The 24513-nt window shown below is 56.0% G+C and overlaps 4 protein-coding genes and 3 non-coding genes across 7 annotated transcripts; 3 read left to right on the top strand and 4 right to left on the bottom strand.

Moving 5' to 3' along the window:
- Positions 1–409: 409 nt before the first annotated feature.
- Positions 410–11138, bottom strand: RPL3L (ribosomal protein L3 like). The gene is made up of 10 exons (XM_025370764.1): positions 11041–11138; positions 10365–10557; positions 9283–9451; positions 6851–6986; positions 3932–4118; positions 3676–3836; positions 3361–3462; positions 2570–2665; positions 2235–2354; positions 410–1325 (listed from the first exon to the last, which is right to left on the bottom strand). The coding sequence occupies exons 1-10, from the start codon at positions 11041–11043 to the stop codon at positions 1269–1271; spliced, it is 1224 nt and encodes a 407-aa protein (XP_025226549.1). The 5' UTR covers positions 11044–11138; the 3' UTR covers positions 410–1268.
- A 3711-nt stretch (positions 11139–14849) lies between these two features.
- On the top strand, positions 14850–17683 carry NDUFB10 (NADH:ubiquinone oxidoreductase subunit B10). The gene is made up of 4 exons (XM_025370442.1): positions 14850–15108; positions 16876–17014; positions 17220–17359; positions 17507–17683. Exons 1-4 carry the CDS (start codon positions 14961–14963, stop codon positions 17614–17616), a joined length of 537 nt encoding a protein of 178 aa, XP_025226227.1. The 5' UTR covers positions 14850–14960; the 3' UTR covers positions 17617–17683.
- A 77-nt stretch (positions 17684–17760) lies between these two features.
- RPS2 (ribosomal protein S2) lies at positions 17761–20519 on the bottom strand. Its single transcript, XM_025371317.1, has 6 exons — positions 20142–20519; positions 19969–20058; positions 18851–18958; positions 18445–18618; positions 18206–18365; positions 17761–17975 (listed from the first exon to the last, which is right to left on the bottom strand). Exons 1-6 carry the CDS (start codon positions 20316–20318, stop codon positions 17803–17805), a joined length of 882 nt encoding a protein of 293 aa, XP_025227102.1. The 5' UTR covers positions 20319–20519; the 3' UTR covers positions 17761–17802.
- On the bottom strand, positions 18043–18175 carry LOC112614866. The gene has a single exon (XR_003117172.1). It is a non-coding gene; the product is annotated as a small nucleolar RNA SNORA64/SNORA10 family (small nucleolar RNA).
- Positions 18675–18808, bottom strand: LOC112614865. Its single transcript, XR_003117171.1, has one exon. It is a non-coding gene; the product is annotated as a small nucleolar RNA SNORA64/SNORA10 family (small nucleolar RNA).
- Positions 20520–20818: 299 nt separating the features above from the next.
- LOC112614900 lies at positions 20819–20945 on the top strand. The gene has a single exon (XR_003117199.1). It is a non-coding gene; the product is annotated as a small nucleolar RNA ACA64 (small nucleolar RNA).
- Positions 20946–22263: 1318 nt separating this feature from the next.
- Positions 22264–24373, top strand: RNF151 (ring finger protein 151). Its single transcript, XM_025371091.1, has 4 exons — positions 22264–22325; positions 22709–22854; positions 23160–23256; positions 23860–24373. The coding sequence occupies exons 1-4, from the start codon at positions 22323–22325 to the stop codon at positions 24349–24351; spliced, it is 738 nt and encodes a 245-aa protein (XP_025226876.1). The 5' UTR covers positions 22264–22322; the 3' UTR covers positions 24352–24373.
- The last annotated feature ends 140 nt before the right edge of the window (positions 24374–24513 follow it).

The raw sequence follows: 24513 nt of genomic DNA, 5'->3' as shown, positions 1-24513 counted from the left end.
GTAGTGCCGTGTTCCCCCAGTCCAGTCCTTCGTGCTAAGCCCGGAGACGCTGGAGGTCAGCCTTTCCGCGCCCAGCTGAAACCGCCTTTGCAAAATTATGACTGAGACAGTGAAAGAGATCTAACTTAGCCGACTCTATCTTGCTTCTAACTTCCAAGCTGTCCTTGTTCATCCCTGGTGGTAGGCTGAAATAAATTTGGGAGAAACTCAGTATATGGTTTTTTTGTTTTTTCTTTCTTTTTTTTCTTTCTTTTATGAGATGGAGTCTTGCTCTGTCTCTAGGCTGGAGTGCAATGGCGCGATCTCGGCTCACTGCAACCTCCAACTCCCTGGTTCAAGCAATTCTCCTGCCTCAGCCTCCTGAGTAGATGGGATTACAGGCATGTGCTACCACGCCCAGCTAATTTTGTAATTTTGTATTTTTAGTAGAGAAGGGGTTTCTCCATGTTGGCCAGGCTGGTCTTGAACTCCTGACCTCAGGTGATCTTCCTGCCTTGGCTTCCTAAAGTGCTGGGGTTACAAGCGTGAGCCACCGCGCCCAGCCAGTTTATAATTTATAGTTTAAAACAAAGACAGTAACGGCCCTTTCCCAAAGCAGACCTCCTTCTTGACTGGGGACTAGATATAGGACTAACATTAGCCACAATATTAGAAATTATGGTTTAGGAGTCATGCCTCTGGAGGCTACAAGATTCTGACCCTCCCTAAACTGCTCCTAAGATCAGTGCTTGAGATATTTTGCCGACCCTGCACTTGATGGATCAGCTGGCACCACCCAGATCCATAAACTGGCTCCTGTAATCTTGCGACCCCACCCAGGAACTGACCGAGCGCAAGAAGACAGCTTCGACTCCCTCTGATTTCATCCCTGACCAATCAGTACTCCTGGCTCACTGGCTTCCCCCAACCCACCAAGTTATCCTTAAAAAACTCTGCTCCCGGCATGCCAACAGCCTGGGCGACAAGAGCAAGACTCTGTCTCAAAAAAAAAAAAAAAACCTCTGCTCCCCAAATGCTCAAAGAGATCAATTTGAGTAATAATAAAACATAAAACTCCAGTCTCCCACACACCAGCTCTGCGTGAATTACTTTCTCTATTGCAATTCCCCTGTCTTAATGAATCAGCTTTGTCTAGGCAGCAGGCAAGGTGAACCCCTTGGGCGGTTACTCAGCGCTCCGAGACACCGTAGGAAGAGTCGCCTCCGGCCTTTATTAGACATTGGGGCAGACGGTGCCGTGCGCTTCAGGGCTCATCCACCCCACGCAGCCTACAAGTCTCCCGAGGTCTCTGGTTTTTCCTTCTCCAGATGCTTCTTTTGGGGGCCCTGGTTGAGGGGGTGGTGCAGGAGGAGCCTTAGTCACAAGAGTCTGGCCAGAAACACCCCCTCCTCCAGCCAGGCCCTAGATCACTCAGAGCCAGCCCTGCTGCTGCTGCCCTCCCAAGGCTGCTTCCTCCCCCACCTTCTCTTCTAAAGAATCAGTGCCCAGGGATAGACCCTTAAGAGTCTCTCCTGCAGGCCGGGCGCGGTGGCTCACGCCTGTAATCCCAGCACTTTGGGAGGTCGAGGCGGTTGGATCATGAGGTCAGGAGATAGAGACCATCCTGGCTAACATGGTGAAACCCCATCTCTACTAAAAATACAGAAAATTAGCCTGGCATAGTGGCACATGCCTGTAGTCCCAACGACTTGGGAGGCTGAGTCAGGAGAATCGCTTGAACCCGGGAGACGGAGGTGGCAGTGAGCCGAGATCGTGGCACTGCACTCCAGCCTGGGTGACAGAGCGAGACTTTGTCTCAAAAAAAAAAAAAAGAGGCCGGGCGCAGTGGCTCACGCCTGTAATCCCAGCACTTTGGGAGGCCGAGACGGGCGGATCACGAGGTCAGGAGATCGAGACCATCCTGGCTAACACGGTGAAACACCATCTCTACTAAAAAATGCAAAAAACTAGCTGGGCGAGGTGGCGGGCGCCTGTAGTCCCAGCTACTCGGGAGGCTGAGGCAGGAGAATGGCGTGAACCCAGGAGGCGGAGCTTGCAGTGAGCTGAGATCGCGCCACTGCACTCCAGCCCAGGCGACAGAGCGAGACTCCGTCTCAAAAAAAAAAAAAAAAAAAAAGAGTCTTTCCTGCAGGTGAGCTCAGGGAAGTCCCTGCCAGCTCCAGCTCCCTACTCGGGCAGGCTGGATGTGGAGCCGGAGCCCCAGAGAAGAACAAGGATGGGGGTGGTGAGCTCACCATGAAGGCCCTCTTCTCTTCGGCTGTCTGGAAGCGGCCATGGCCGAACTTGGAGGTGGTGTCGATGAACTTGAGCTCAATATTCTCCACGGCCTGGCGGCTGTGGTGCACCAGGAGGGACTGGGGAATTCGTGGTAAAGTAGACATCAAGGGCGGGGATCCCCCACACTCTGCTGTGACCTCCAAGCCCTACCAGGAAGGTCTTGCTCACCTAGTTCCTACCAGAGCCCTCCCTTTCTGCTCCCACCACTCCATGCCCCTCGTGGCAGGCCCCGGGGCAGGACAGGCTGGCAGCCCTCAGGCACCCACTCCCCAGCCCACCCAGCACTGCCCACCTTTCTCAGCGTAATGACCCGCTTCTTGGTACCAGCAATACACCCCTTCAGCATGACGAAGTCATTGTTCACTTCCCCGTAGTGTGGGAAACCACCCTGCAGAGGACACAGGTCAGGGGCCAGGCCCGGAAAGGGCTTCAGAGTTAGCGGACAGCTGGGGGTCCTAGGAGAATCACCACAGGGGCTGTGACAGGCCAGAGCCCCGTGCCCCGCCCCCAGGTGTAGGGGTGACTATCACGTGGCCCCTACTGAGGGCAGCTTCTGAGTCACAAGCTAAGTCCTTTTCCATGCATTATCTCACTTAACAGTCTGGATTTTTGTTGGGGGAGACTGAGGATCAGAGGAGCGGAGTCAGTTGCTCCAAGCTCCACAGCTGCTAAGTCCTGGAGATGTGGCTTGAGCCCAGGTGGCCTGACTGCCAGGCCACAGTAGAAGCTGCCGCACTCCACACCCGCATGACAGCAGCTAGAGGGGAAGCTGCCTCCAGAGGAGGCTCGGAGGATGTGGGACGCAGCGTGGATTTCGTGCTTGTGACTACATCGAAATGTTTTGGACAAATGAGGCAAGGGTCCCACATCACTGCCCAGCTGTCAAAGTCTTCTGTCCAGTGTGCCTAGGGGGGCAGCGTCCAGCTGTGGGGCACAAATATTGAGCCCCTGGGGCAGGGAGCATCCAACTGGGGCTGCAGCATGCCCCCTATATGTATACCAAGCTCCCTTGGCCAGCCTGACCCCACTCCAGCCCTCACCAGCGATGTGATGGGCCTGGCAGTCGCCCCCTCCCGGCCTCACCAGTGGTGTGATGGACTTGGCAGTCACGTCGTAGCTGGTGGATGCATTGTTCTTCACCAGCTTCCCATCCTCCATGTGTAGCCCCCTGCCGATGCGGTAGATCTGCCAGGAGAAGGGGGCACATGCCGGAGCAGGAAGTGGCCTCTGAGGCCAGCAGCCCATCCAGGTCCATCGGCCCACATGCTCAGACTCAGCGCTGGTGTGGGCATCTCGTGACCCCGGCAGTGTCTGGGTCATGCACCCCACCCACTGAGGCCAGTACTGAGGGCTGGGGTCCGACCACACGGTGTCCCACCACCCCGCCTGAGGACGCACCTTCTTGTTGAGCTCCGTGCGGTGGTGATAGCCCTTCTGCCCGGCTCGAGCAATGGAGCAGCCCACGCGGGCGGGGTGCCAGGCGCCAATGCAGGCCACCTTGCGCAGGCCCTTATGGGTCTTCCTCGGCAGCTTCTTGGTATGCCAGCGGCTTGTGACCCCTGTGAGTGGGAGGGGCTGGTGGCTGAGAGGCCAGGCTGGTCCCCACTGCCTCCAGGAAGCCTGCCCTGAAGCTGCCATCCCCACTGAGCCCTACCTTTGACACCTCGACCCTTAGTGACAGCAATGACATCAATGACCTCACTCTGGCTGAACACGCTGTGCACGGGCACCTGCTTCTCCAGCCGGGCCTGGGCCCAGGCCACCTTCTCGGCCACCGTGCCACCGTTCAACTGGATCTCCATGATGTGGGCCTTCTTCTGCCGGAAGGGCAGCAGTTTCATCTGCAGGACATGGCCAGAGGTCACACCACGGCCCACGGGATCACAACCCAACCTGAAACACAGCATGGCCAGCAGTGACCCCTGCCATCTTCCACGCATGCATTCATTCACGGGTGTTCCCAGGATCAGGCTGCAACCCTTGTGTTGTGCTAGGCACTGCGGATCTGGTATAGAATGAGGCAGAGGGAGTCCCACACCTCGGGAGCCATCGTCTCACCGGGGGACAGAAGGAAGTCAAGTAACTCTTGGAAAGAACAGAGTGCTCTGATGGGCTCTGGGGGCTGGTATTTCAGATACAGTGGTCGGGGCAGAGAGGGCTTCTCTGAGGAGGTGCCGCTGCTAACAAGAAGGAGCCACGGGGCAAAGATTGGAGAGGCGCCGGGCAGCAGGACCCCGCATTTGCACAGGCCTGGTGGCAGGGGAGGTCTTGGAAAGTTGGTGTGACAGAGAGGAGACCGGTGTGGCCAGATGGTGGGGAGCAAGGAGTGTGGGGCAGTGCCTGGGAGTGGGGAGCTCGGGCTTTCTTCCAAGTGCAGGCTGCGATGTGATCTGATCGGATTTTTTTTTTTTTTTAATGGAGTCTCTCTCTGTCGCCCAAGCTGGAGGACAGTGGGGCAATCTCGGCTCACTGCAACCTCCACCTCCCTGATTCAAGCAATTCTCCTGCCTCAGCCTCTTGAGTAACTGGGATTACAGGTGTGTGCCACCATGCCCGGCTAATTTTTTATATTTTTAGCAGAGTTGGGGTTTCCTCATGTTGGCCAGGCTGGTTTTAAACTCCTGACTTCAAGTGATCCACCCACCTTGGCCTCTCAAAGTGCTAGGGTTACAGGCATGAGCCACTGAGCCTGGCCTGATTTTTATGTTTTTATATTTTTATTTTGAAACAGGGTCTCGCTCTATCACTCAGGCTGGAGTGCAGAGGCATGATCAAGGCTCACTGTAGCCTCAACCTCCCGGGCTGAAGCAATCCTCCCACCTCAGCCTCCTGAGTAGCTGGGACGACAGGCACTCACCACCATGCCCATTTTTTTTTGTTTTTATTATTTTTTGTTGTTGTTTTTATTTTTTATTTTTTATTTTTTCATTTTTTTGAGACAGAGTCTCGCTCTGTTGCCCAGGCTGGAGTGCGGTGGTGCGATCTCGGCTCACTGCAAGCTCTGCCTTCTGGGTTCACGCCATTCTCCTGCCTCAGCCTCCCGAGTAGCTGGGACTACAGGCGCCCACCACCACACCTGGCGAATTTTTTATATTTTTAGTAGAGACAGGGTTTACCACGTTAGCCAGGATGGTCTCAATCTCCTGACCTCGTGATCTGTCTATCTCAGACTCCCAAAGTGCTGGAATTATAGGTTTGAGCCACCATGCCTGGACTTTTTTTTTTTTTTTTTGTAGAGATGGGGATCTCCCTATGTTGCCAAGGCTGGTCTCAAAGTCCTGGGCTGAAGCAATCCTCCTGCCTCAGCACCGCTCTCCAAGTAGCTGGAACTACAGGCATGCACCACTATGCCCAGCTAATGTTTAAATTTTTTCCAGAGGCAAGGTCTCATTCGGTTGCCCGGGCTGCCACCTTGGCCTCCCACAGTGCTGGGATCACAGGTGTGAGCCACCGGGCCTGATTTTTGTTTTTTTGTTTTTTGGTTTTTTTTTGAGACTCTATCACCTGGGCTGGAGTGCCGTGGTGCGATCTCAGCTCACTGCAACCTCCACCTCCCAGTTTGAAGTGATTCTCCTGCCTTAGTCTCCCAAGTAGCTGGGATTACAGTCGCCCACCATGCCCAGCTACTTTGTTTGTATTTTTACTAGAGGTGGGGTTTTGCCATGTTGGCCAGGCTGGTCTCGAACTTCTGACCTCAGGTGATCTGCCTGCCTTGGCCTCCCAAAGTGCTGGGGTTACAGGCATGATCCACTGTGCCTGGCTTGATTTTTTTTTTTGTAAGGTCTCTGGCGGGTGCTGTGTGAAGCACAGGCTGTGTGATGTAGAGGTGGAGACTGAGAGGCCAGCGGGGACCACATGGTGACCCACAGGTGTGTACGGAGTAGGTATGTCCGGGGCAGGTGTGTATGGAGTGGGTCTGTATGGAGCAGGTATTTACAGAGTACCTCCTGCATACCAGGCTCTAGGTGGCAGCTGTGGCCCCGCCCAGGGCCTCTGCCCATCTGGAGTCTGTCCAGGGAGATGAACATGCGCCAATGACTGGCCCAGGCATGGCCTGCATGTGTGTGAGTAGCTGGGGGCAGTGTGGGTTCAGGGGGCTGTGGGAAGCTCAGGGTCGGGGGCACTGCTCTAGGGCCTAGGGAAGCCTTCCCTGAGGACAAAGACGCCAAAGAGTGTTCCAGAATAAGCTGGAGGGTGCCGCCTGCCTGTCAGCCTACAGCAAGCCTGACCCACATACAAACACCTATTCCTGTGCACACTTATGCTGGAAACCAAAGGGAGGTGACTGGCCCTCCACACTGCACACCTGGCTGGGGACCCGGCCCTTCAGGGCGTGCCAGGGTCCTAGTTGAGTAGCTGGTGTGGCTGATGCCCCCGACACCCCAGATGGCACGGACGCCTTTCAGCAGCCATCCCTGGGGCCACATGTGGCCAGTGAGGCTGGTCAGCCGCTCCTCTGGGCCTGTGCCAAGGCTCAGGTATTTTTAGGCTGACATTTGCCACGGCTCCTGGAAGCTGGGGTGAGGGAGCATGGGCTTAGGGACTGGCCGACAGCGGAGGGTCAGGGGCTGACCTGCGTGTGGACAATGACCCGAATGACCTTGCAGTACTTCTTCATGGCGGCGAAGTCTTTCTGTAGCTGCTTTTTGCCGTCTGTGTCCCGCCACCTCTTGCAGGCCTTGGTGAAGGCTTTCTTCTTGCTCTTGTGCCTGAGTCATGCACAGGAGGGTGCTCAGAGGCCTCCAACCGGGGCAGCTCCTGAGGCCTATCCTGCCCCCGCTTCACCCCCAGCCCACCAAGCAGGGTCCTACCGCTGGGACCGCCCCCCACCTGGAGGCCTCTGAGCTGGTTCCAGCCACCATCTTTGAACATAGACTGTCTCTCCCTCTCTAGGCCCCGGTTTCCTCCTCTGTAAAGTGGGTGTCCTCCCTGTCCCCCGGGACCTGAGAGTGAGTGGCAGAGGTGCAGAAGCTCAGAGAAGGGGGCTGGCCAGCCCCGCAGGACAGGCACCTAGAGACCACCCCACCTGCCACATGGCTCGGACTGCTGGTCCCACTTCTCAAGGGTACAGTGGGTGCTGTGGCCAGGAACTTTGGGCTTGGGAGCCATCCTTTCTTTTTTGTTTTTGGAGACAGGGTCTCACTTTTTCTCCCAGGCTGGAGTGCAATGGCACAAACAAAGCCCACTGCACTACTGCAGCCTGGAGCTCCCAGGCTCAAGCAATCCTCCCACCTCAGCTCCCCATGCAGCTGAGACCACAGGCGTGCGCCACCATGCCTGGCTCATTTTTTGTATTTTTTTTTTTTTTTTTTTTTTTNGAGCCGAGGTTGTGCCACTGCACTACAGCCTGAGCAACACAGTGCAACTCTGTCTCAAAAAAAAAAAAAATCCTTTCATGGTGACTTTTTTCTTTTTTTTTTGAAATGGAGTCTCGCTGTGTCGCCCAGGCTGGAGTGCAGTGGCGCTATCTCGGCTCACTGCAAGCTCCGCCTCCCGGGTTCACGCCATTCTCCCGCCTCAGCCTCCGAGTAGCTGGGACTACAGGCGCCCGCCACCACGCCCGGCTAGTTTTTTGTATTTTTAGTAGAGACGGGGTTTCACCGTGTCAGCCAGGATGGTCTCGATCTCCTGACTTCGTGATCCACCCGCCTCGGCCTCCCAAAGTGCTGGGATTACAGGCTTGAGCCACCGCGCCTGGCCCATTTTTTGTATTTTTTGGTAGAGACGGGTTTTGCCATGTTGTCCAGGCTGGTCTCGAAGCCCTGAGCTCAAGCAGTCTGCCTGCCTCGGCCTCCCAAAGTGCTGGGATTATAGGCATGAACCATTGCGCCCGGCCAGAAGCCATAGTTTCTAACCCTCTCCAGAGTTCTGGGAGGTGGACATTATTATAATTATTTTCATTCCCATTCTATAGGTGAAGAAACCAAGATTTCTTTCAGGACTTACTGCCAGGGAAGATTTGAGGCCTGAGAATACCTTTCTTTCTATGTATAAGAGCTTCTCAGCTGGCTATTTCACTTTTCACCATGGCTGCTAGGAAACTCAGAGCCAATGCTAACATTCCATCAAATTAGCCTTTTGTTTTTGTTTCTTTCTTTTTCTTTTTTTTTTTTTTTTTTTTTTTTTGAGACAGGGTCTCACTCTGTCACTCAGACTGCAGTGCAGCGGCACAATCTCAGCTCATTGCAATCTCCACCTCCCAGGCTCAAGCGATTCTCTTCCCTCAGCCTCCCAAGTAGCTGGGATTACAGGTGCCTGCCACCACGCCTGGCTAATTTTTTTTGTGTGTATTTTTAGTAGAGATGGGTTTTCACCATGTTGGCCCAGCTGGTCTCGAACTCCTGACCTCAAATGAGCCACCTGCCTCAGCCTCCCAAAATGCTGGGACTACTACAGATGTGAGCCTCCACAACTCACTCAAATTAGCCTTTTGATTAACCCTGAGGATTAGAATATTTGTTTCCTCTTTTTCCTCCATCCTGATTTCATCCCCAGCCTTCTAGTACTCTTTTTTTTTTTTTTTTTTTTTTTGAGATTGAGACAGCGTTTCACTCTGTCACCCAGGCTGCAGTGCAGTGGCACAATCTCAGCTCACTGCAACCTTCACCTCCCAGGTTCAAGTGATTCTCCCACCTCAGCCTCCTGAGTAGATGGACTACAGGCGTGCACCAACACACCCAGCTAATTTTTGTATTTATTGGTAGAGATGGGGTTTCATCATGTTGGCCAGGCTGGTCTCAAACTCCTGACCTCAAGTGATCCACCTGCCTCGGCCTCCCAAAGTGCTGGGATTACAGGCATGAGCCACCACGCCCAGCCTACTCATCTTTTATTGAAATGAAGGCAACACACAGAAACACACACACACTCCTACCTCCCACACAGCACTGAGACTTTTCTTCCTGCTCACCCACACCTATCATTTCAGCAAGAGCTAGAGCCTCAGGCACCCAACTTCTGTGGTCCCAGCAGCCCTTGGACAGCCCAGCCAAGGGCGGTGCTCACCAGTCCTTGTAGAATCGGCGCCGGCACTCGTCACTGAGGTGTTCTGCAAAGATGGTCTTGAAGCTCCGGAGACCTCGAGGGGTGGCCACATAGCCCACCACGCCCACCACCACCAGGGGCGGCGTTTCTACAATTGTCACCGCCTCCACCTCCTCCCGTTTGGAAATTTCTGGGTGAGACACAGGGATAGGGCACGAAGGGAGACCTCCTGAAGCCCGTGGGGGAGGGAGTGGAGAGCCGGCCATACAGGGGCAGGCCAGGAGAGTGTGGGACCAGCCAGGACAGCGTCCCCCAGAGGGTGGGGCTGAGCCCAAATGAGCATTTGTTATTTTAATAATTACAATGGATTTCTTTTTCTTATTTTTGAAACAGGTTCTCACTTTGTCGGCCAGGCTGGAGTGCAGTGGTGCAATCATAGCTCACTGCAGCCTTGACTTCCCAAGCTCAAGTGATCCTCCCACCTCAGCCTCCCAAGTAGCTGGGACTACAGGCACTCGCCACCATGCCCAGGTAATTTTTGTATTTTTTGTAGAGACAGGGTTTCATGATGCTGCCCAGGTTGGTCTGCAACCCCTGGCCTCAAATGAGCCTCCTGCCTCAGTTTCCCACAGTGCTGGGATTACAGGCATAAGCCACCATGCCTGGCCTACATTATTTCTTACAACTACTTATGAATCTACAATTAAAACAACAAAAACCAAACTATATACATAGGCGTACATACAAAATAATGGTACATGAAATAGATCCGAAATGGCCAAAAAGTGCTGATGTCCTGGCGGGTGGTTTGAACCGAGGGCCTGGGGCACCGGCCTTTGAATCCTAACTCCTGGGCTTACTGCCCCGGTGCCTGGACCAGTTTCCTCACTGCTGTGTGCCTCGATGTCCTCGTCTGCGAGCTGAGGCCATGAAGAACCCTCCCGGAAGCCCTGCCTGAGCTCAGCGTCCACCACAATTCCCAGGGGCAGGGCCTGGTGCTCCCTGGGACTGTGACCCGCCTGGACCAAGAACGTGAGTTCTGGCTCCGAGCATCTGGAAGGTTCAGCCCTCCCCCTCCCCCAAGGGTCCCAAGTGTGACTCACTGAGCCCCGGCCGGTGCACCTCACGCAGGGTGTGGGTCATGCCCGCCTTGTAGCCCAGGAAGGCCGTGAGGTGCACAGGCTGGCTGGGGTCATCCCGCGGCCACGTCTTCACCTTGCCCCGGTGCCGGCGGCTCCTCTTGTGGGGCAGGAAGCCCAGGTGTCCATGCCGAGGGGCGGAAAACTTCCGGTGGGACTGGGGGACAGTAAGGAAGGAGGTCAGACCTGGGGTGTCCCTGGTGGTGGAGCTGGATGGTCCCAGAACCCGAACCTGGAAAAATGGACTCCAGGCCTCAGACTGAGGCCGGTGCTCAGCACCTCCCCTGTCTGCCTACGGGAGAGAGGAAGGTTCACCAAGGGGCAGGGTCTTTGGGATGGCGTCTCCATAGCCACAGGCTTCCTGCCTCTGTGGGCTCAGCCTGGGGCCCAGGAGGGTTGCACCCATACTGCGGCCAAGGACTCCTGGGGCAGGTGGCCGCTGTCATCTGTTCATCTCCAGGACCCTCACAGGCCCGGCAGCCCAGCCCTTATCCCCTTGTTTCCCCCTCCAGCGTCCCAACCCCTCACAGGCTGGGAGACTGTCCCTCTGAGGGAGCGTCCAGAAGCCCAGCTGTCCCATCCCCCCAGAGTTCCAGCTCCAACCCCAGCCCACCCTCCATGTCACCCTGGTCCCACCAACCATGGTGGCCGATCCCTGAAGGTCAGGAAGGGGCCTCCCCGCTGGCCGCCAGAGGTCGAGTGGCAGGGCCAGGACTCACAGCTGCCAGCTCCCAGATTAGCCTCTGGCACAGTCAGCAGGGTCTCCGGTGCCAGGAGCAGGCACGGGTGGGGCAGTGTTGGGGGCATCAGATGGGCAGCCTGGGTGGGGCACCTGGAGCCGGGGCTGGCACTCCTTTCCTCGATGGCCCTGGGACTGGGTTTTGACCCTCCCAGGACAGGACTGGGGACAGGCAAGGTAGGGGCCAATGTAGTCTGGTGGGGGCCTTCTCCCAGGCAGTGGCCAAGAGGAGGGGTCTGGTGCAGTGTGCAGACTTGGAGGCAGAGGGGATTCCCATCCTGAGGGCTGGGAGACAGCTGGATAAATGGCGGGGAGCAGGGTTGGGGACGGGGGAGACGAGGGAGAGGGCTGACTGCACCCTGAGGATCACCAGAGCTGTGCTTCCAGACTGAGATCCCTGGCCAAGGGCAGTGGCTCATGCCTGTAATCCCAGCACCTTAGGAGGCTGAGGCAGGAGGATCATTTGAGCCCAGGAGGTCAGGCTGCAGTGAACCTCAACTGTACCATTGCACTCCAGCCCGGGTGACTGAGCGAGACACTGTCTTAAAAAAAAAAAAAAAATGCCAGTCTGGCCAACACAGTGAAACCCCGTCTCTACTAAAAATATAAAAATTAGCTGGGCATGGTGGTGTGGGCCTATAATTCCAGCTACTCTGGAGGCAGAGGCAGGAGAATCACTTGAACCTGGGAGGCAGAGTTTGCAGGTTGCAGTGAGCCAAGATCGCACCACTGCACTCCAGCCTGGGCAATACAGTAAGACTCCATCTCAAAAAAAAAAAAAAAAAAAAATCAGGATCTGGCTCCTGTAATTCACAAGCATTGAAATACTTTTATGAATTTATATTTATTTATTTATTGTTATTATTATTATTTTTTGAGACGGAGTCTTGCTGTATCACCCAGGCTGGAGTGCAGTGGCATGATCTCGGCTCACTGTAAGCTCCGCCTCCCTGGTTCACGCCATTCTCCCACCTCAGCCTCCCGAGTAGCTGGGACTACAGGTGCCTGCCACCATGTCCCGCTAATTTTTTGTATTTTTAGTAGAGACGAGGTTTCACTGTATTAGCCAGGATAGTATCGATCTCCTGACCTTGTGATATGCCCACCTCGGCCTCCCAAAGTGCTGGGATCACAGGCATGAGCCACCGCGCCCGGCCTTATTTATTTATTTTGAAGAGACAACGTCTCACTCCATTGCTCAGGCTGGAGTGCAGCGGTGTGATCATAGCTCACTTGCAGCCTCAACCTTCTGGGCTTAACTGGTCCTCCTGCCTCAGCAGGACCTAATTTTAAAATGTATTTTGTTGTAGAGGCGGGCGTCTCACCATGTTGCCTAGGCTAGTCTGAAACTCCTGACCTCAAGTGGTTTTCCTGCCTCAGCCTCTCAAAGTGCTGAGATTATAGGCATAAACCACAGCACCTGGCCAAATTTAAATTTTGAACTTAAGTTTTGAATGAAAAGGGGGTTGAAATCTCTCTTTCTTCCTTCCTTCCTTCCTTCCTTTCCTTTCTTTCTTTCTTTTCCTTCTTTCCTTTCTTTCCCTTCCTTCCTTCCTTCCTTCCTTCCTTCCTTTCTTTCTTTCTTTCTCTCTCTCTCTCTCTCCTTCCTTCCTTCCTTTTCTTTTCTCTTTCTTTCTTTCTTTCTTTCTTTCTTTCTTTCTTTCTTTCTTTCTTTTCTCTCTTTCTTTTTGAGACGGAGTCTTGCTCTGTCACCCAGGCTGGAGTGCAGTGGCCGGATCTCAGCTCACTGCAAGCTCCGCCTCCTGGGTTCACGCCATTCTCCGGCCTCAGCCTCCCGAGTAGCTGGGACTACAGGCACCCGCCACCTCGCCCGGCTAGTTTTTTGTAATTTTTAGTAGAGACGGGGTTTCACCGTGTTAGCCAGGATGGTCTCGATCTCCTGACCTCGTGATCCGCCCGTCTCGGCCTCCCAAAGTGCTGGGATTACAGGCTTGAGCCACCGCGCCCGGCCTTCTCTCTTTCTTTCTTTTCTTTCTTTCTTTTCTTTTCTTTCTTTCTTTCTTTCTTTCTTTCTTTCTTTCTTTCTTTCTTTCTCTCTTTCTCTCTTTCTCTCTTTCTCTCTTTCTCTCTTTCTTTCGAGACAGGGTTTCCTCTGGTGCCCAGGCTGAAGAGTAGTGGCACAGTAATAGCTCACTGCAGCCTCAACCTCCTGGGCTCAAGCAATCCTCCTGCCTCATCCCCCCAAGTAGCTGGAACCACAGGCACTTACCACCATGCCTCACTAAATTTTGTATTGTTTATAGAGACAGGGATCTCATTATGTTGCCCAGGATGGTCTCAAACTCCTGAGCTCAAGCAATCTGCCTGCCTTGGCCTCCCAGAGTTCTGGGATTACAGATGTGAGCCACTGTGCCCCTCGAAATCTCTTTCAATTCAAAGATGCTATGGTTGTAAAGTTCTTTTTTTTTTTTGAGACAGAGTCTCCCTCCGTTGCCCAGGCTGGAGTTCAGTGGCACAATCTCGGCTCACTGCAACCTCTGCCTCCTGGGTTCAAGCGATCCTCCTGTCTCAGCCCCCCTGGTAGCTGGGATTACAGGCACGTGCCACCATGCCCAGCTGATTTTTGTATTTTTAGTATAGATGGGGCTTCACCATATTGGCCAGGCTGGTCTTAAACTCCTGACCTCAGGTGATGCACCTGCCTCAGCCTCCCAAAGTGCTGGGTTTACAGGCGTGAGCCACCCCGCCCGGCCGGTTGTAAACTTCTATAGCAGTGGAATTTTAGAGTTTTTCAGGTCTACGATGTCTCTAAGATCTGTGACTCTTACATCAATAGATACTAAGATTCTAGGCTACTAAAATGTCAAGATTGTTTGCATCTCATGGTTTGTATTTCTTTCCAAGAGTTTGGCTGGGAGCGGTGGCTTATGTCTGTAATCCCAGAACTTTGGGAGGCTGAGGTGGGCAGATCATCTAAGGTCAGCAATTTGAGACCAGAAACATGGTGAAACCCCGACGGGCGGATCACGAGGTCAGGAGATCGAGACCATCCTGGCTAACACGGTGAAACCCTGTCTCTACTAAAAATACAAAAAATTAGCCGGGCAAGGTGGCGGCGCCTGTAGTCCCAGCTACTCGGGAGGCTGAGGCAGGAGAATGGCGTGAACCCGGGAGGCGGAGCTTGCAGTGAGCTGAGATCTGGCCACTGCACTCCAGCCTGGGCGACGGAGCGAGACTCCATCTCAAAAAAAAAAAAGAAAAAAAAGAAAAAAAAAGAAACCCCGTCTCACCAGGGGTCCTGGTAGACAGCGGGGCCCAGGGAATTCTGTACGGGCTAGGCAATCCAGGAAAGCTTCCTAGAAGAGTAGGGAGTTTGGAATTGCGTGTTATTTGTTGACTTTGTCGTGTATGCTCTAACGGCCTGTGTTCTCCATCACAGCCGGGCTGTTTATCTTCTTCCCTGCTGCACTCAGCACAGTGCCTGGCGGGCAGTGGGAACCGAATGACTCCCTCCTATTCGTTATGTCTGTTGGCTATTGTCTGTTTCTTTCACCGTAAGCAGGGATCTGTCCGGTTCGCGGCTACTTCCCAGGCTCCCAGACCAGTGACCAGCACCGCGCAGGCGCTCGGCAGAGACCGAGAACGGAGGCCCCACACGGGGGCGCCCTGCGGCGAGGCGGGTCCCGGCCGCGCCGGGCGGAGTCGGGGAACTACAAGTCCCATAGTGCCTCGCGGCCGCCAGCGCACAGGCGCAGCCGCCCTCGGCGTCCTCTGTAGCTGGCGACCTAGGCCGCGGGACCCGGACCGAGGTAGAGGCAAGGGCAGCGCGTCAGGGAGCGGGGTTCGCGCCTCCCGCCGCCATGCCGGACAGCTGGGACAAGGATGTGTACCCTGAGCCCCCGCGCCGCACGCCGGTGGTGTCGTCGCAGACTTGGCTGCCCAATCCCGTCGTCTGCATAACGAAGGCGTTCGACCTCATCGTGGACCGACCCGTGACCCTCGTGAGAGGTACGAGGCCCCAGCCCGGGGCTCCCTCGCCGACCTCTGGGGACCCCTGGATCCCACACCCTGCCTGGATCCTCCAGTGCCCCCGGGGTCCCGTCTCCCTGAGACCGCCCCCCGCTGCACCCCGGGACAACCCCCCACCCCCGGAGACCCCCGAGCTCCGTCGCCTCCTTTGGCCTCCCACTGCACCCCGGACCTCACCTCCTAGGATCCCTTACTCTCCCCTGCACCCCGGGACGCCCCGCTCCTTCCCAGGACTCTTCCCTCCCTGCCGCACCCAGCACCCACTGCTCCAGGACCCCGCACTGCTCTCTGCCCCCGCCGCCCCGGGAACCCCTCCACCGCACCGCTGGCCTCAGGCCTCTCTCAAATGTTAGGGGTGGTCTGCACAGGGAAGCATCTGAATCCTGGGGGTTGTTAGACCTGCCAGATGACCAAGTGTCAGGGTGATGGCCGAGATGCCCACATTCACCATCTCTGGAACGAACCGGGAGAATGCCCAGTTCAGTTTTTTTTCTTTCCCTGAGACAGTCTCGCTCTGTTGCCCAGGCTGGAATGCAGTGGTGCGATCTCGGCTCACTGCAACCTCTGCCCCATCCCGGGTTCAAGCGATTCTCCTGCCTCAGCCTCCTCAATAGCTAAGATTACAGGTGCACCACCACCAAGCCCAGCTAATTTTTGTATTTTTAGTAGACACGGGGTTTCACCATGTCAGCCAGGCTAGTCTCGAACTCCTGACCTCAGGTGATCCTCCCACCTTGGACCCCCAAAGTGCTGGGATTACAGGCCTGAGCCACCGGGCCTAGCCTGGTTCAGTTGTTTTTGAACACTTGGGGTGCATAGCATGCTCTGGTGGTTCTCTTGTAAAAGGATGAAGTCTGCAAATCAAACCCGCAAGGATCTGGAAACCGTGCAACAGCTGACCCAGCTCCCTCTCTTTTGTAGCAGTCCTAGAACATGTCTGTCCTATGTGTCTGGATGTTCGAGCTCTCTTTTTAGCTTGTTCATTTCCCAGTGAGGAAGCTGAGGCCGTAAGGTGGTAAGTTCTGCTTGCTGGAGGCTCCCTGTTGGAACCTCTGCGCACCCAGTCCTCCCCCAGGACTCCACAGGGGTCCCTGTGCAGCTGGGGGAGGTGCACCGGCAGAGCTTTGTCACAGTCAGTGCCGTCTGTGAGAAGCAGCTGCCTGTAGGCATGTGTGGGGCACAGAGTAAGGTAATGCATGTGGAACTCTGAGGATGATGCCTGGTACGCTGGAGCTCTCCATCAGCTGTAGCCTAGGCCTTCACAGGCCTGCCTGGCCGGCCACACCTCATAGAGAGACGAATTGCCGGTTTTGTTTTTTTTTTTTTTTTTGAGATGGAGTCTTGCTCTGTCACCCAGGCTGGAGCACGGTGGCACGATCTCGGCTCACTGCTAGTTCCACCTCCAGGGTTCACGCCATTCTCCTGCCTCAGCCTTCTGAGTAGCTGGGACTACAGGCACCCGCCACCATGCCCGGCTAATTTTTTTGCTTTTTTTAGTAGAGATGGGGTTTCACCGTGTTAGCTAGGATGGTCTCGATCTCTTGACCTTATGATCCGCCCGCCTCGGCCTCCCCATGTGCTGGGATTACAGGCGTGAGCCACCACGCCCGGCCGAATTGCCTGTTTTCTAAACACTGGAACACTCAGGAAGTTCTCCTCCCTCCCCTCCAAGGGGCTTATGAGAACTAGAAAGCTAAAAGCTTGTCCAAACCAATGAGGTATGAGTCTGTGGTTTTGTCTTTGCAGAATTTATAGAGCGGCAGCATGCAAAGAACAGGTACTACTACTACCACCGGCAGTACCGCCGCGTGCCGGACATCACTGAGTGCAAGGAGAATGATATCTTGTGCATGTATGAAGCCGAAATGCAGTGGAGAAGGGACTAGTACGTGAGCCACGCTGGGAGTGTGGAGATCTGCAGCGTGTGCAGCTGGGCCACCGGTCCCTGGGATTCCACAGGGTGGCATGCCCAGATCTTAGGGCTGACATGGGAGGAGCCAGACCCCAGGGCTCTTGATTTCAATTGTTCTCGAGGGGTACAGGGAAAGGATTCCTGGTGATTAGCCTCTCTTGCTCCCTTTCTCCCCCAGCAAAGTCGACCGAGAAATTGTCAACATTATACAGGCTCGACTCAAGGCCTGTCAGCAGAGGGAAGGACACAACTACAAGCAGAACTGCAGCAAGGAAGTGGAGCAGTTCACCCAGGTGGCCAAGGCCTACCAGGACCGCTGTGCGTGACCTCCCCTCCCATCCTTCTGAGGCCTGGGGGCCAGAACCATTGCGATTCCTCCCTCCCCTCACTTCTGCCCACTTGACTTTGCCCCCTTTGCATGCAGCAGAGGCCTGGGTTCCCAGCTTGTTTCTATTGCTTTCTCAGATCAGGACCTGGGGGCCTACTATTCTGCCAGGAAGTGCCTGGCCAAACAGAAGGAGAGGATGCTGGAAGAGAGAAAAGCTGCAAGAGAGGCTGCCGCTGCCACCTCCTGAGGCATCTGTGGGCGTGCCTGCTGTGTGACTCTGTATGACTGTAGCTGAAATAAAGTCCTGCAACCTGCCTGTGTTTCTGGTGTGATCTATTGGCCCCACATCCGCAGATTCAAACCACCACTAACCATGCAGGACACAGGACATAGTAACAGGCTTAATTCACTTTATTTTTCTTGTATAAAAACCCTATGTTGTAGCCACAGCTGGAGCCTGGGTCCGCTGCACAGAGACTCTGGTGTGGGTCTTGACAAGGTGGTCAGTGAATTCCTGATAGGGAGACTTGGTAAACACAGTCTCCTTCCAGAGGTCAGGGGTCAGGTAGCTGTAGGTCTTAGAGATGGCATCGAAGGTGGCCTTGGCTGCACAACAAAAGAACCCCAGGAGGGTCAGTGGTGTGCTTGAGGCAAGTCCCCCAACCCAAAAACTGTCTGTCGCACTCCTAGGAACAGAGAGGCCATTCTGGGCGGGTCTGTCGTGCATTAGGAGAGCTTTTCTCTGCCTCCCTGAAAACACGCCAAGCACACACTGGACCCGTGTGGTTAAGCGGAGCTGAGAGACCATGGCTACGCCCCATGCGTGGACCACCTACCGAAGTTGCCCAGGGTGGCAGTGCAGCCCCGGGCTGAGGTGTAGCAGTCATCAATACCAGCCATCATGAGCAACTTCTTGGGCACAGGCGCTGAGACGATGCCAGTGCCCCTGGGTGCAGGGATGAGGCGCACGAGCACAGAGCCGCAGCGGCCTGTCACCTGGTGAGGGAAGAAGTCAGGAGACAAGGGCCCAAGGGAGCCTGCCCCACAGCAGGCCCATAACCTGCCACCAGCCTACCTTGCAAGGGACGGTGTGGGGCTTGCCGATCTTGTTCCCCCAGTAGCCTCTGCGCACTGGGACAATGGAGAGTTTGGCCAGGATGATGGCCCCACGGATGGCAGTGGCCACCTCCTTGGAGCACTTAACACCCAGGCCGACGTGGCCATTGTAGTCCCCGATAGCAACAAACGCCTGTGAAGAGATGTGTGTGAGGCGACTGGTGGCCCTACACCCAATCACCGCCCAGGGCCTGTTGCGCCCCTCAAGGAAAGAGAGGCCACAGTAAGGCCCATCTGAGGTCCTGAGGAGATCTTTTCTCTCTCTCCCCATTACGAAAGTCACACGGGTGAAGCCAAGTGCAACTACGCAGAGCCGAGAGAGTCCTGACAAGCCCAGCCCAGCCCACTCCAGGACAGCCAGGTACCTTGAACCTGGTGCGCTGGCCAGCACGGGTCTGCTTCTGCACCGGCATAATCTTCAAAACCTCGTCTTTGAGAGAAGCCCCCAAGAAAAAGTCAATGATCTCAGATTCCTGCAACAAACAAGATAATTGTGGGGAGTGCATTAAAGAAAAACTCAGTACCATTATGCTACTAAAGAACCAAAGTCATCGGCGGAGCGGTGGCTCACACCTGTAATCCCAGCACTTTGGGAAGCTGAGGTGGGCGGACCACAAGGTCAGGATTTCAAGACCAGCCTGGCCCACATGGTGAAACCCCATCTCTATTAAACCTACAAAAAATTAGCGGGGTGTGGTGGCGGGCGCCTGTAAACCCAGCTATGCGGGAGGCTGAGGCAGGAGAATCGCTTGAACCTGGGAGGCAGAGGTTGCAGTGAGCCGAGATCGCACCAGCCTGGGTGACAGGCCGAGACTCTGCCCCGCCAAAAAAAATAGTCAAGAACCCCCTCACCTGGCATCCCCCCATCTGTCCCCTTCGTTTACGTTTCAGCAGTTTTAATGGAAGTTTGTAAGATTAGCACGTTTCAGCATCTCAATCGTTTCTTCCTATTTGTCCTTTTCCTCGTTTGGTGAGATGCGGCTTTCCACTCAGGTTTCCTTTTGCTTTGTCCAGCTTTGGCCTAGCCATGAACACCGTCCCTTGCTAGGGCGAACGCTCACATGACAAACGCGCCATTAGCCTTTCCCCTCTGCACCCGCTGGACGCGGATGACAGCTGTCCCGTACACGCGGACTATGAGTTTGCTAACCCTTACGGTGTCCTCCCACAACCTGAACTTCATCGTCCTCTCGGATGGCATGAACTGAGCGCTGCTTCTGTCTCAGCTCTTTGAAAATGAATTCGCTGCGAACGTGGGAAGATGCGCTGAAATGCGTTTTGTGGCTCTCGCTTCGCTCAGATATAGCCATCCAACCTCTCTTAAGTGGAATCCCCTCCTCGTCCAGCCCGCAACACAGCCTCAACCTCTCAAACGAGACGCTGGGCCCTTCAAGGCGGGTCAATGGCAGATGCCAACCATCCAACCCCAGCCCAAACGACTCCGGGGTCGCACTTGTTCAACGCCCCAACGACCGACGCGTACCTTAATGGGCAAAGAGAAGAGGTAGATCTCCTCCAGGGACTTGATCTTCATGTCCTTGACCAAGCGGCCCAGCTTAGTGACGGGCATCCACTAGAGGGAGAAAAGGCGCGAGTGACCAGGGCCGCTCTCCGCCGCCGCCTACGGGCCCGATCCCGCGCGTAGCTGAAACCTACCTCCTTATCCTCGGCCTTGCCTCCGCGAGCTCCGCGGCCTCGGCCCCGGCCCCGTCCACGGCCGCGACCCCGGCCCCGGATGCCACTGCCGAAACCTCCGCGGAAGCCACCGCGGTTCCCCATCCCAGGGCCACCAGGGCCTCCGGGCCCCCCCGCTGCACCGGCGTCATCCGCCATTTGCTGGAGAAAACGACAAGAACCAAGCAGTCAGTGCGGTCTAGGCATCTAGCAACCCCCCGCAAGACCCCGACGGGGGCTCCCGCCCAGGAGCGCGGACTCGGGAGCCTAGACCCGACTCGATGTCCGCGGATTCCCGCCGCCCACGCCCAAACCCACAGCAGCAAACACGACCACTCACGTGTTCTCTTGGAGAAGAAGAGCTAGGCCTACTGGGAAGCAGCTTTTATACCACACCAAGCGCCGCGAGACCTCCGCGGCCCCGCCCCGGGCGGGAGCGCGCCGAGCTCCCATAAGACAACCTGTGATTGGCTCCGCGGTGCCCCGCCCTCACCGGGCTCGGCGTGCTCCTGCGCGTCCGGCCCCAGCCGGGGCCTGGGACTCTGCGTCACCCGAAAAGCAGCTATAAACGCCCGCGCATGCTTTGCGCTGCCTTCTTCATTTAGGTAGGTCCTGCTGCGTTGACCACCGGTATCCCGCTGGTGGTCTTGGAGACCGGCGTTGGTTGAAAATCACCCCCGGCTTTGGCCGTGGCCGCGGGTGAGATTCGACGCCCAGAGCCTCCGGGGGCCTCAGCTCACCGCGCGCTGCTCCATGTGCGGCGGTGAAACCCAGGCCCCGACAGGCGCCGCGTCCTCCCCCCAGGTGTGGCCGCTCGCGTGGTCTGGCCCCTGACTCCTGACTCCGGCTGCCGACCCCTAACCCTGTTTTCTCTCCGCAGGACACTGGTCCCCCCACGCCTGAGACTGACGTCGCCAGGACCGCGGGGTCGGGGGGACTCGGCTGTCTCCCGTTTTTCAAATAAAGCTGTTTGCCTAACTCACTGCGTGCGGGTGTTCTTGGGGTCCCGACCCGCCTATCAGCCTGGCAAGTGCATCTGTTCACGCAGTGGCGGGGAGAACCCTAGCGAGATGCCTCCTCGTCTTTCCTGGCCATCCCAACGCCGCGTTGGAGACAAGGATAGGATGTGGGAGGTTGGCAGGTGACATGTAAGGTCCGACGCTTCTTAAGTGGCGGAGCCAGATTGGGAACAGTCTTGTGGCCATGCGCGCCTCAGGTAAAGGCCTAAAGGGCGCCAGGTGGGGCCAGCAGAGCGCTCGCAAGGATGGGAAGTTCAGAGGCTTCCAGTGACTTCCTTGTGAGACCAGGTGAGATTCTAAGGGATTTGACCAGCTAGGCCTAGATGAACTCAGCGCCCCAGTGGTGCTAGGCTGGAGCGGATCAGACACCTGGTTTGGGAGGCTGGGCCCCTGCTCTGGACAGCAGTTTCCCCGGGAGTTTAGTTCTCACTGCCTTGGAGCTACCCCTGAGTGTCGGACCCTAAGTGAAGACCCCTAGTGGGTCAATGCCTGAAGCCCCCATACTCTAGGAGCCCTAGGAGCTACAGCCCTCTGGAGAGAAGAGGGCGGCAATCCCTGTGATCCCACTGAAGCCCTGGCCTGGGGGAAACAGCTCCATGAAGCTTGGTTCATCTCAGCTCACTACAGCTTCTGCCTCCCGGTTTCAAGCAGTAATGCCTCAGCCTCCCAAGCAGCTCGGACTACAAGCACCTGCCACCACGCTCGGCTAATTTGTTTGTATTTTTAGTAGCGATGGGTTTTCACCATGGTGACCAGGCTGGTTCGAACTCCTGACCTCAAGTGATCTGCCTGCCTCGGCCTCCCAAAGTGTTAGGCTTACAGGCATGAGCCACTGCACCCAGCCCTGTGACTTAAAAGAGGTGGGGTCTCACTGAGTTGCCCAGGCTGGTTTCCTGGGCTCAAGTGATCCTCCTGCCTTAGCCTCCCAAACTGCTGGGATTACAGGTGTGAGCACTGTGCCCAGCTACCTGTGATCCTCTACAGAAGGGAACAAGGGCTGGGCTGTACAGGGTCTCTGGGCCCTGAACCAGGGTTGTGATTGGCTTGAGCTGGACAATGCTATTGTGATGTCAGCCCACACCCACTGTGAAATGCAGGCTCCTGAGCTCTGGGGGCCTGTGGAGCTGCTGTCTAGACACAGATCATGGTGAGCCTGGGGTCCTCTTACTCCAGCCCTTAGATGTGTGCCCAACTCCAGAAACTTGCCCAGTTGTTCAGGGATCGACCCCACTGAACTTGGAAAGGGTGGGCAATGGGTCGCAGGCCCCCATATGGTACAATGAAACCTGGAAGGCTCTGGCTAGGTCTGATTCTAGGCTAAGGCTTCCGTCTCCAACCAGGGATTAGTAGTTCTGGGGTAGGGGGCCCTAACCCCTACAGCTGCCCCCTCAAAGTGGGTGCTGAGCCAGCCCCTCTACTTGAAGTTCTGTGGCCCACCTCCCCGCCCAAAGCTTGCTAGGCTGTTGCTGGGTATGTGGACCAGGGACTGGATCACTGTCCCAGCCAGGTCCTGACACCTGGCCTTTGCAGAGTGGCGGGTATGATCTCAACCTCTTCGCCAGCCCTCCTGACAGCAACTTTGTGTGCTCCGTCTGCCATGGGGTTCTCAAGAGGCCAGCAAGGTTGCCATGCAGCCACATCTTCTGCAAAAAGTGCATCTTCCAGTGGCTAGCCAGGTGCCACCGGGTACCCAAGGGGCTGGGAGGGGAGGAGTGAGACTGGGGGCCATTGCTGTGGCCCAGAACAGAGGGGAAAGTCAGCCAAAAGACTCAGCCACGAAATCTCCCTAAACTAAAATGTGTATACCCTCACTCAGTGGCATCTGCAGACCCCGGCCCCAGCCTCAGAGCTGAGAGCGCCCTGGAATATGCCCTGATGCCTCCTCCAGCTGATGAAGGGACCACCTGGGTCACCGAGTGAGAGCTTGACCAGGGCTCCCTTCCTACTCCCAACACTCACCCCTACTCATGCCTCCTTCTAGACAAAAGACCTGTCCGTGCTGTAGAAAAGAGGTGAAAAGGAAAAAGATAGTCCGCGTGAATAAACTCCGGAAAACCATTGGCCGCCTGGAAGTCAAGGTAGCTCAGAGTACCCACTCCCCCGACCCTCGACCCTTCTCACCCTTGTAGGGGTGGGGCAGGGCCAGGAGAGGGGGCAGGAGAATCCTATCTTCAGAGAGACAAGTGCAGCCTTGGGAGGACCAGACGTGGCTGAGTTTGAATCGTGGCTTTACTGCTTAGTTGCTGTGTGACTTTAAGCAAGTCACACAACTTTTCCGAGCCCCGGGGTCTCAGCTGTAAAATGGAGATTATAGAGGACTTACAGAGGATTTTCAGAGGATCTAGTGCCTGGTGTGCTGGCCACTACTCTCCAGCCCCCTAGTTTCACAGATGGGTAAACTGAGGTTAAAAAGGAAAGCCTGGCATCCATACCACTCACCAGACCAACCCAACTGTGTACCTTCCAGTTCCCCAAGACTCAGGCCTCACCCCCTCCCCTGGAACTTCTAGCTTCTTCCCACTTCCAAGCATTTGCCCCAATGTTCTCTCCACCCACTCACCCAAGTCAGAAAAGTGTGGGAGGCTCTCGGTTCCCTGGTTCCTGGTGAATGGAAAGCCAGGGGTGGGGGTTCTCGGGGTGTCCCGCCTGATTTCTTCACACGTGTTCTCCTTCACCCTCAGTGCAAGAATGCCAACGCTGGCTGCATAGTGACGTGCCCCCTGGCCCATCGCAAGGGGCACCAAGACTCATGCCCCTTCGAGCTAATGGCCTGCCCCAACGAGGGCTGCACCTCGCGCGTGCCGCGTGGGGCCCTGGCAGAGCACCGGCAGCACTGCCAGCAAGGATCCCAGCAGCGCTGCCCCCTGGGCTGCGGGGCCACGCTGGACCCGGCCAAGCGCGCTCGCCACAACTGCTACCGGGAGCTGCACAATGCCTGGAGCGCGCGCCAGGAGCGCAGTCGGACCCTGCTGCTGTGCCTTCTGCGGCGCGTGCGCTGGCTGCACCGAGCCACCAGCGTCGTTCGCCGAGAGCTGGCGGAGCTCAGCAACTTCTTGGAGGAAGACACCGCTTTGCTGGAGGGCACCTCACAGGAGGAGGCCAAGGTCGCCCCAGAAGGCAACGCTGGGGCTGAGGTGGTGGGGGAGCCCAGGGCCAACGTACCTTGTAAATAGGTCAATAAAAGCGGAGCCCAGGCCTGCCTGCCTCTGTGCCTGCGGCCCTCACAGCTGTCACCGGTGCATCCCTACCGCCCTCTCCAGGCATTTGCCTGCTCTCTTTCATCTTTTCTTTTCTTTTCTTTTCTTTTTTGAGACAGAGTCCGGTCTGTCGCCCAG

This window comes from Theropithecus gelada, chromosome 20 (genome assembly GCF_003255815.1).
Source record: "Theropithecus gelada isolate Dixy chromosome 20, Tgel_1.0, whole genome shotgun sequence".
Taxonomy (NCBI): domain Eukaryota; kingdom Metazoa; phylum Chordata; class Mammalia; order Primates; family Cercopithecidae; genus Theropithecus; species Theropithecus gelada.
The sequence above is the reverse complement of the archived record's forward strand: the minus strand, read 5'-3'. Positions and strand labels throughout refer to the sequence as shown.

Coding starts and splice junctions, on each gene's coding strand:
- RPL3L (XM_025370764.1), bottom strand. Junction 3,463..3,675: donor GCACGGAGCTCAACAAGAAG/GTGCGTCCTCAG, acceptor TTCTCCTGGCAG/ATCTACCGCATCGGCAGGGG. Junction 2,666..3,360: donor CCAAGTCCATCACACCACTG/GTGAGGCCGGGA, acceptor TGTCCTCTGCAG/GGTGGTTTCCCACACTACGG.
- NDUFB10 (XM_025370442.1), top strand. CDS start 14,961: ATGCCGGACAGCTGGGACAAGGATGTGTACCCTGAGCCCCCGCGCCGC. Junction 15,109..16,875: donor ACCCGTGACCCTCGTGAGAG/GTACGAGGCCCC, acceptor TTGTCTTTGCAG/AATTTATAGAGCGGCAGCAT. Junction 17,015..17,219: donor ATGCAGTGGAGAAGGGACTA/GTACGTGAGCCA, acceptor TTTCTCCCCCAG/CAAAGTCGACCGAGAAATTG.
- RPS2 (XM_025371317.1), bottom strand. CDS start 20,318: ATGGCGGATGACGCCGGTGCAGCGGGGGGGCCCGGAGGCCCTGGTGGC. Junction 18,959..19,968: donor TCTTCTCTTTGCCCATTAAG/GTACGCGTCGGT, acceptor TGTTTGTTGCAG/GAATCTGAGATCATTGACTT. Junction 17,976..18,205: donor TGCCACCCTGGGCAACTTCG/GTAGGTGGTCCA, acceptor TTTGTTGTGCAG/CCAAGGCCACCTTCGATGCC.
- RNF151 (XM_025371091.1), top strand. Junction 22,855..23,159: donor ATCTTCCAGTGGCTAGCCAG/GTGCCACCGGGT, acceptor GCCTCCTTCTAG/ACAAAAGACCTGTCCGTGCT. Junction 23,257..23,859: donor TTGGCCGCCTGGAAGTCAAG/GTAGCTCAGAGT, acceptor CTTCACCCTCAG/TGCAAGAATGCCAACGCTGG.